Source organism: Marmota marmota, unplaced genomic scaffold, assembly GCF_001458135.2.
Source record: "Marmota marmota marmota unplaced genomic scaffold, marMar, whole genome shotgun sequence".
NCBI classification, from domain to species: domain Eukaryota; kingdom Metazoa; phylum Chordata; class Mammalia; order Rodentia; family Sciuridae; genus Marmota; species Marmota marmota.
In genome coordinates, this window is record NW_026000082.1 from 253,896 (window position 1) to 264,818 (window position 10,923).

General features: G+C 34.9%; 1 protein-coding gene across 1 annotated transcript in view; it reads left to right on the plus strand.

Annotated features, from left to right (window-relative positions):
* CUNH1orf141 (chromosome unknown C1orf141 homolog) overlaps window positions 1-9,921 on the plus strand; it is a 51,736-nt gene extending 41,815 nt beyond the window's left edge. Inside the window, exons 5-7 of the mRNA XM_048815175.1 lie at window positions 5,993-6,062; window positions 7,252-7,441; window positions 8,803-9,921. Coding sequence (XP_048671132.1) covers window positions 5,993-6,062; window positions 7,252-7,441; window positions 8,803-9,381 — 839 coding nt within the window. The 3' untranslated portion in view covers window positions 9,382-9,921. The remainder of the gene's footprint in view (window positions 1-5,992; window positions 6,063-7,251; window positions 7,442-8,802) is intronic.
* The last annotated feature ends 1,002 nt before the right edge of the window (window positions 9,922-10,923 follow it).

Genomic DNA, 10,923 nt, shown 5'->3' on the forward strand with positions numbered 1-10,923 from the left:
AAAAAAAAAAAAAATATATATATATATATATATATATATATATATATATATATATATAATCTTTGAAACTAATTTAGGAAAAGCTGGATTATTTTTTCTAGTTGTTTTTTTCTCTATTCAGATCTCTTCTGATGTACCTATTCTATGTGGTGAGAGTACATTTCTATTAAAGCAGAGAATTTTTTTTTCTTTAGTATTTGAACTTTAGATTTTTGTTTACATTTGTAGAAATAAATTTGTGTTAATATGAAGGCTAAGTTTTAAGACAAAGGAAATAAAAGTTACTAAAAAAGAATGATAATGTGATAATGTCCATCTCAGAGGAGTTTTTGAGACTGAAAAAAATATTATATTTGAAAATATTTAAAGAACCAGATAGCTGTTATAATTAGAGACTTGGAATGTGAATGAGGTAATGAATAATCAAATGAAACTATGTATCAATAGACACATGGGAAGAAATAATTTCTAAGATAGCTTTTAATTTTCCCAATATTTAGGCAGAAAATGAAGAGCCCTTGCATATTCTACATTCACAGAATAGACAAGGATGTAGAAGATCATTGAATTCTTCAATTTTTTCTCCTATATCCAGAAATCAATCTAATGCTTATACAAAGGGAAGAGACTCTACTTTCAAAGGTATACAAATTGCATGCTACAATTGAAATAACTGAAAGTTAAATGCATCTAAATTTAGAATACAAGCATTAAGAAAATCCTTTACTAAAGAATATCAATCTTTGATTATACTACCATATATGTCATGATTTAGGAACATTTCAAGACTTTCTAATACAAAAATGATAAAGTCCAGATTACTTGGTATGACATATAGCATATAGAATCTTTCTAGCCTTCTAGTCTTCTAACTACCATGTGATTTGATTTATTATTCATTGATTCATACTGGGTTTTGTTTGTTTCTTTTTATGGGGGTACCAGGGATTGAACTCAGGGGCACTTGACTACTGACCCACATCCCCAGCCCTATTTTATATTTTATTTAGAAACAGGGAGTCACCGAGTTGCTTAATGCCTCACTTTGGCTAAGTCTTGCTTTGAACTTGCCATCCTGCTGCCTCAGCCTCCTGAGCCACTGGGAGGCTGCCACATATTACAATACGAAACAACTCAAAAGAATATTCCAAATGTCAGCAATTTCTTTTCCTAGGAGAAAGGAACAACACTAAAAGAACCAGTAAAAAATATTCTCATTAATTGTCCTCCAGGTGTGAACCACTTCTCACGGACCATTCTGTTTTGTTTTTGTTTTTGTGTACTGGGGTTGAACTCAGGGGCATTAACCACTGAGCCACAGGCTCAGCACTTTTTATTTTTTATTTTGAGACAGGGTTTCACTAAATTGCCTAGACCTTCTTAAAGTTGATAAAGTTGACATTCTAGATAACTGTGTGGATAATAACATCCATTGAAAAAGAGAAAAGTTTTTTTTATCCCTTTGTAAGAATGAAACCAAAAAAACCTTCCCCCAAAGAAGACTTTCCATTATGTCTCCTTGGCTACAATAGCCTCATATATCCATATCTAAACCAACAAGTAATCATTAGTTTAAATCATTTTTTCCAGCTTTTAAAATGACTCACAATAAGAAATTCTTTTATTTTTTTCAGTAATGGAGATTGACCCCAGGGATACTCTACCATTGAGCAATACCCAGCTCTTTTTATTTTTAATTTATTTTTATTTTTTAAAAAATGCCTATCTTTTAAAAAAATAACTTTTATTTTAATTTTATGTAGTGTTTAAGATCGAACCCAATACTTCACATGTGCTAAGTGAGTGCTCTACCACTGAGCTATAGCCCCGGCCCTTTTATTTTTTATTTTGAAACAAGGTCTTGCTATATTTCTGAGACTGTCATCTAACTTATGATCCTCCTTCCTCAGCCTCCAGAATCTCTGGGATTACATGAGTGTAACCAGTAAGCCTGACAAAAAATATCTTTTAATATTATACTCATATAAAGAGAGATATATAAATAATAGATCTAGATATTCTGCTATATGCTAGAAGATTCAGGTTTATGAAGTCCAAATTATCTCTCTTTTTTTCTGTTAGTTGAACTTGATTGCAATATTTCTGTGTTTTGTACGGTTATTGCTAAGGATTTATGTGAGACATTCTATTATACTTTATTCAATTTCATGTTTTTCAAAGGCTAATTAGTCAACACTAAGTTGACTTCACAAAACATAAATGGGTGACTCACATCACATTTTGAAAAACACAAGCTTAGATCATTCAAGATTTACTCCTTCAAGCTGGAAAAGACTCTATTCTCCCCTGAAGAAAATTGTTGTCTCTAAGAGCAGTGGCAGGATGTTCTACTCTTTTAAGAAGCAGATGTCTAAAAAATTTCTTGAATCATTGTATAAAAGCATTTTTAAAAACTTTTTTAAAAATCTAAGTTCAAATTAAGACTTCTGGGGACAAAAATAAATACAAGTTTATCCTGGCCAAAATGAATCACAAAAAGAAGGAAAGTTTTTTAGATTGAAAGTACTCTAGGGCGGTTTATTCTAGACACAAAGAAAATCTGCCACATATTACAATACAAAGCAAATCAAAAGAATATTCCTATGTCAGTGAGCAATTCCTTTTCAAGGGACAAAGGAACAACACTAAAAGAACCAGTAGAAAACATTCCCATTAATTGTCCTCCAGCATCATCACAAAGACTACATGCACACACTCACCTTGGGTCCGTCAACGACGGGCTGCAGAAGGACAGAAACCCTTCCTGTGGGATTTCTTTTCCTCATTGCAAGTCAAACAGTATTCCAAGTCTATGTTGGCAGCATTTTCAGAGAAATGTGATGGCCATGACTAGTCATTTTTTCTCTGAATCATGAATATTACTCCAAATGTATTTAGACTCAGAGGCAAAAACCTCCTAACATAGAGAAGCAAGGTATTGAAAGGAAAGTTGACAACAAGAAGAGACAGGAAACTATTTCCCAGGAATCATTTTTGGATGTATGCAATGTCGAAATGATTCCATCAAACGGCCCATGGGCTGCGAGACCTTTCTTTGACTAAATTCCTCCTGAAACTGAATTGCTTATCCAAAAAAAGAGGTTAAAAAAAATGAAAACCAAATGACACCTCACATGCAAAGGGACAGAGAGCCCATTGCCACCATCACCTTAGAGTCAGGAAAGGTTTCGCTAAACACAGTTCACAGAAATAAATTTCCCTATGATTATTTTTATGGTTCCTAGGAACTAGCCTCCTGTCTCTTCTGTTATCAATTTTCCTTTCAACATCTTGCTCCTCTAAGTTAGGAGGATTTTGTCTCTGAGTCTGAATACAGCTGAAGTAATATGATCCAGAGAAAGAAATGACTCCATGTGAGTGATATGTTTTTTTCCCATCCTGTGACCTTCAGTCTTTGCCTATTAGGTGAACCTCTTGGAGACAGCATATTGTTGGGTCTTGTTTTTAATCCAATCTGCCAGTCTGTGATTGATGAGCTTAGGCCATTAATGTTCAATGTTATTATTGAGATATGATTTGTATTCCCAGTCATTTTGGATTACTTCTAGTTTTTAATTTGACTTAGTTTCTTCTTTGATTGACTATTCCTTTAGTGTTGTTCCTCCCTTTGCTGGTTTTCACTTTTTTTTTTCATTTCATCTTCATGGAGTGTTTTGTTGAGAATATTATGAACTTCAGGTTCTCTGGTTGAAAATTCTCTTAATTTTTGTTTATCATGGAAGGTTTTTATTTCATCTTCAAATCTGAAGCTTAATTTTGCTGGATATAGGATTCTTGGTTGGTATCCATTTTCTTTCAGAGCGTGGTATATGTTATTCCAGGACCTCCTAGATTTGAGGGTCTGCATTGAGAAATCAGCTGAGATCTGTAATGGTTTCCACCTATCTGTAATCTGATATATTTTTTTTCCTTACAGCCTTTAAAATTCTATACTTACTCTGGATGCTAAGCATTCTCATTATACTGTGCCTTGATGTGAGTCTGTTGTAATTTTGCACATTTGGGGTCCTGTAAGCCTCTTATATTTGATATTATATTTTATTCTTTAGATTTGGGAAATTTTCTGGTATTATTTCATTGAAAAGATTGTGCATTTCTTTGATTTATATCTCTATGCCTTCACCTATCCTGATAGATCTTAAATTTGGTCCTTTCATATTATCCCATAATTCTTGGAAGTTCTTTTCATTGTTTCTTAACATCTTCTCTCTGTGGTCAACTCTATGTTCAAGATTATATATTTTGTCTTCATTGCCTGAGGTTCTGTCTTCCAAGTTGCCTAGTCTATAAGTGATGATTTCTATTGAATATTTAATTTGTTTCCTTCATTTCAAGGATTTCTGTTTGTTTTTTTTTTCACACTCTCTCTTTATTGAACTGATCTTTTGCTCTCTGTGTTTGCTCTCTTACATCATCCTTTACTTTGCAGATCAGTTGAAACCATGTACATTCTAAACTCCTACTCTGACATTTCTTCCACTGTGGTGTCAATGGATTCTGTTATTGGAGTTTCTTCGTTTTCTTGGGGTGATTTGTTCCCTTGCTTTTTCATGTTGTTTGTATGTCTACCCATCTAACAGTATGGATCTGAGGCAGTAGAGTTTTTACCCTGTGGACTTATAGTATCCCTGAAGCTTTCCAGTATCTCACTGTTTAGGGGGAGACAAGTAATAACAACAACCAATGCAAATAATTTACAGCATTAAACCAAACAGTTTCTGCTATGATGTCTACAATGTTAATTATCACAATAAACAGAAATAATATGATCAGTTATTGCCCATAATAAAACAGCAAGTTTGCAAAAGGGTTTACATTTTCAAATAATAGACAAAGAGAAAACAGAAGTGATATAGTATGTGATGATTATGAAGGAGGAAGAGAGAAGACAGAAGTCAATATTAAAGGAAGAGTGAAAGAGAAAAATAGAGATTGGCTGTTAGCAGAAGAAAAGAGAGAATCAAGCAAAACAGTAGGAGAAATTTTTTTTTATAGTCAAAAATCCTAGTTCACAAAAACTAATCCATGTAAAATAAGTGGCCTCAAAAATGCTATAAATGAGAAGTAGAAAAAAAATTGAAACTGTATAAATGTTCATGTGCCATTAAGGTCACAATTAAACAGTAAAAATGAACTAGGGAAAAAACTTTTTTGATGAAAAGTTATAGAATTCTTTCCGTTGGAGTTAAAAATATTCTCAGCTTCTCTTCTCAGCAGTTTTAGGTGAGGTCTTCTGGACTGTGATGCTCTAACCCACTGTATTGCTAGAGTGGGAGGGGTAATCCTGTAGGGGGAGTTCTAAAACATATATGTTAAAATATTGATTCTTCAGCCCTCAGGCTGTTCAGTTGGCCCTATGACAGCCTGCCACACAGGTCTACTCAAGTGTATATCCCAATGTACTATACAAATAATAGTCATCAGAATGTTTGCCATGATGTGGAAAGTTTAGGAAGCACTGCACTAGAATATCAATGACCAGAGGACAGGAAAATGCTTAATATGTTGCTAACAACATGTGTATCAGATAACACTTGGGAAAGCAGAAAAATGCTATGGTGATCATCTGGCATATTTGGGCACTTCCTTCATGCCAGGTGGCAAGATCTGTTCAATAGCTGCTAAATGACTTCCCTCCACAGCAACAGTGTTTAACCATATGAGGCTTCTTACTGGTTAATAATGACTCGACACACAAGCCAGGCCTGAAAATTTAGGAAAGCTTCCTTCTGCAAGACATCTCTCTTTGGACATCATCACATGTGTGTTCCATCTGCCTTAATTAAACATTGAAGCCTCCATCTGTCTTTTCCAGTTCTATCTTGTTCACTCAAGATAGAACTTACTTACCGAGTAGCTACTGCAGATCAGGTGCTCTCGGGTTATTTTAAGTTGTAAAATATTTTATACAAATATTTTCTAAATGCCATAATATATGTGTGTCTTTTATGAAAATCTTTTATAATTTCAGCTCAAATCGAAAAAAATACTAGAAAATCATTGGAGTCAATTGGTTTCTTAGAAGATGATGTAAACAAGAGGTAATTCACTTTAAAAATTTTAACATTCTATTCAGTTCAGTGATGTTTCTAGTAGGATATGAGTTTTTCCTTTTATTTTATAATTGATCACAATGAATTTATTCTAGCTAATTTTCAACATTTAGTTCCATATAGTGCCATCCAGTGAATGGTCCAAGGCTACTCAGCTCATAGGCATTACATCCAGACTTGGAGCAAAGTTAGCTGGTGAGGAAGCCCTGAAAAAAAATGAGCAAAAGGAACAGAGTTATGTTTTTGTAGTAGAGAGATGAATTTAATTACACTATAACATGGATGTGAAAAAAGTAGCTTCTTTATTTTTTTCCATCAAGTTCTGATCTTTCTCAGGAGCCTCTAAACCTCTGTAATTTTAAAAAGTCCTATTAATCCAATGTATTTAAACTCTGTTTAGAGCAATAATGAAGAGTCTCTTGAGGTTTAACTCATTCTTCTGTTTCTTTCCAAGATAATATCTGAGGAGTATACAGGTGAGGGTCTCAATGAATTCTGAGAATGAGGAAAATGTACCTGACCAATGTACCTGTGCTGCTATCAGAATTGGCAACCCCAGGATTCATGAAACCCATGGCGTGTTCTCTCTAAGCTTGGCTATGGCCCATTCTTGATTCTCACTGGTGTGGAAGGCCCTCTGAGTCTCTGTCATGCCCTCCAGGCTGGTTCTCTTTCCACGAGGCTATCTATACTTCACCTTTGTCAAACCTTTGCTGCAGGTCACCTCCATCCTGCAATAATAAGCCCTTGTGACTAGCCTAAAATCACTATCCACATCCTGAGTGAACCAAGGAAGACCTGTAATCCTCTTTATGCTTATTTCATCCTCCTAACAAAACTTAAGTCACCTTATGTTGACATGAATCTACCCTGCAAGGCTTCTCTCACACTCTCACTAAAGGGTGTGGCTAAGAATTCTCTACTTGTATGCTCTCCTCAACCTACATAATACATTCCATTCCCACCTCAAAGTCCCACAAAAGACTGTCTTGCTGCCACCTCTGCTTTGCTGTTTTCTCCTACAAACCAGACTGATGATCTTATCTGGTTGAAAGTCTATGGAACAGGAATTGGAGATGTCGTCAGTGACTTGTATAGGGATAAGCAGAGGCAGACAAGAACTGAAAACCTGAAATCAATCCAATAAACCATTCCTTGAACTTGTGTTCATTTTCAGAAGGAAGTATCCTCCACCAACGAATGATTTCAGTACAAAAGAAAAGAAGCCAATCACAAGTGATCCATTGAGTGACCACTGTTCAGTAAGAAAGAACACCTTGCTCCCCTTGTGTTTTGAGGATGAACTGAAAAATCCAAATGCCAAAATAGTGGACATTAGTCCAGCAAAGACAGAAACTTCTCAAGTGGTAATATCTACTATTATTTAATAAATACTAATACTATGAACTTCAGAGAAATCTAAAAAGATAACCTGTCATAAAAGTTATCTAGTCAGGAATCATTCAAGTATAGCTCTAGACTGCTCCACTGGGGCCCTTGCTATTGTACAGATCAGTTCACAACTGATGCTGAAGGGATTACACTTTCTAAGGCCTTTGCTCTTGATGCCTCTCAAAGCTAGATATGGCCTCTACCACCCTCACTAGAATAATTTCCACAGTCTGCAATTTTTCACACTGCCTCCTTTTTCTGAACTGAAGACTCTCCTAGGTATATCTGATTGGCAGAGCCTATATCAAATGCCTGTGCTCAAGCCCCAGAAAGGCTGCCTAAGATAGTTTCTGCCTCACCTAAGGACACATAGACCTGTAAGGTAGGAAATTCCCTAAGGTGTTGGGCAGACCAAAAATATAAGAGACTTTCACTACTGTGGCTAAATAGGAAAATTTGTGATCACAAAACTAAATATTTTTTCTAGTAATCATAGACATCAATGTATCTTTCATACTAAAAGCACTCATAAAAGATGAATTTAATTTCACTTTTTTTGGGTGGGGGAGACCAGGAATTGAACTCAGGGACACTTAACTATTGAGCCATATTCCCAGCCCTATTTTTATATCTTATTTAGAGACAGGGTCTCACTGAGTTGCTTAGTGCCTTGCTTTTGCTGAGGCTGGCTCTGAACTCATGATCTTCCTGTCTTAGTCTCTTGAGACAGGCTTGAATTTAATTTCTTATTTTACTAATTACAGCCTTAAAGAAAAAGTAACAATCATTGACTTACATTTGCCAAATAAATACTGATAATATATGTATTTGACCAATTTCTTTGGAGTTAAAACTTTTTACTTAGGACAAGACAGAGAATATGAAAGCTAAAAAAGGAAATGAGGGGAAAATTTAAAATTGCAAATCATACAAACAGATTTCACCATTATTGTGGTAAAAAGTCTGTCTTTAAGTCAACCTATTATTTTGGCTATTTTATTCCACAAATATATGTTACATATTTTTTGTATGCTAAGTATTATGCTAAGTATTGGTTTACAATAGATATAACCATTATCAGATAATTTTAAATTTTTTGAATTTGTACTAGAATAACCCGGTGTTTGTAATTTTGGTTTATAATCAGTTATGTCTCTTATGATTTTTTTTTACATAATCATTTTTTTGTATGCTTTTTAAATTACAGAAGATAGAAACTTAAAAATACCATCCCAATGTTCTATCCTATATGAAAATTTTATTTTCATATTTAAAATATTTGTAGCTTTTTACCTCAATAGACTTATGACTAAGTATTCTTTCCTTTAATTCTCAGGAACAAAAGGACACAAATCCCATAATTTTCCATGATAAAAAATATATTCAAATGTTACTTTTCACAAAAAATGGACTTTCTGCCCATCTTTGGCAAAATGAAAAACTTTACCCTCATAAAAGAACAAATTTTGTTTTGGAAAGAAACTGTGCGATGCTCAAATCTTTTATTGGCAATGAAGTGATTACCTTTTCTGAACCCCAAAGAACTACACATATAACATTTGAAAAAGATAAACAAGCCACACCTTTGAGAGTGGACCAAAAAACAGTGAAGAATACTTGTGATCAGCCATCAAAAGGCAGACTTTGGAGTAGAAGTTATACTATCTCACCGACTTTTTCCCATTTCACAAAAAAATGTGTGGGCTATCTTGATAAACCTGTTATTCGAGAAAAGAGTGATAAAACTCACAAATTTGAAAGAATGCTTTCTACAGTGAAGCTGGTGCACACACACAAATTCACTGCCTCACCTATTAAAGACTACTCAAAGCCTTCGGAAAAAATACTGGAAGTTCATAAAATAAGTGACGTAACACCGTTGGATGATTTGTTAAAGTTGTCAAAAGATGATTAAAGGCCTCCAAAGATGTCATCTGTACAGTAGTATTTTGGTAACAAGAAGCAAATAACCAAGTTTCAAGATGATAAAAGAAATCCAAATTGTAATATTCTAATGAATGGCTCAAGAAAGCAAGGCATAGAAACTGGAGTTACAAATCGACAGTGGTCCAATGGAGAAAAATCAACATTTTTTTTAGTAAATAATAGGACACTGGGAAATAATTATCAATTAGAGGGACTAGTCCATGACTTTTTACTATCTCAATTAGATTGATCAGTCATTAGCATTCCTACAGTAAAGTCTGATTCAAGACCAAGAATGGCATGTACTAACCAGATATTTGCTGTTGGAAGCCAATAAGCTTGTTCTATAATTGAATATCAAATGAGACAAACACACCTTTACTTTATCACTGTGGAATTAATCATTATCAGCATTTTAGAGAACCATGGATAAATAGTATCACATTAACAATGTATACAATTAAAAGGGTTTTTGTAAAATTCTGAGTAACTTTTTTTGTTAGAGATATTGGAACTTCACTACTATATAGTGCTTTTTCCAAGTGTAAATTTGATTTTTAAAAAATGAATTGGTAAATAATTTAAAAGAACAACGTATTCTTAGTTGAAGTTAAATAATTTTGATAGCGAAGCCTATAAAATATATTTTGACATTACATTTTATTTATTTCTCATTAACTTCTCATTATATCAAACAATATAAAGGCAGAATTCATCTTAGAAACAAGTTGCGGGCTGGGGATGTGGCTCAAGTGATAGCCTGCTCGCCTGGCATGCATGAGGCACTGGGTTCCATTCTCAGCACCACATAAAAATAAAATAAAGATATTGTGTCCACCTAAAACTAAAATATATATATATAAAAACCAACTAAACATGCAACCACCCTACAATTGCACTTCTGGATTTTTATCTCAGAGAAATGAAAACTCGGATGGACGTTAAAACCTGTGCATGAATTTTAGGGCAGCTTTATTGTAATGGCTGAAGCCTGGAAGCAGATGTTCCACAGTGAAGGCTTAGACCAATGGTGCACCCATACCGTGGTGTAACACTCAGCACTAAAAAGGAGGAGACCATTGCTCGACACAACCACCTGGATGAACCTCCAGAGAATTATGTGGAATGAAAAGAAAAAAAACCAATCCCCAAAAGTTGTGTGCTGTATGAATAATCCACCTATTTAACATTTTGGATAAATTGGTGCTGCAGTCTGGCTGGGCACAATCAGGAGCCACTTGTCAAAAGAAACTAACTTTATTTTTAGAACCACACACGCCAAACAAAACAGCCTCTCAGGAAAATCCCTCAGAGCCCCAACTGCCACCACCGGCTTTCCACAAGCCTCTCTCTCCAACACAAGCCTCTCTCCACCTCCCCAATCCTCCTGCTCTTGAGGCCGATTGGCTGGGTCACGTGGGCGGAGCCAAAAAAGTCCCCCAATGAGCAGCTCCGTGGTCTGAAAGGGCAGGGAAACAGCCCAATGAGCATCACCGCAGAGGAGCCAATCAGCTAGATGTTGCTGGGGCCG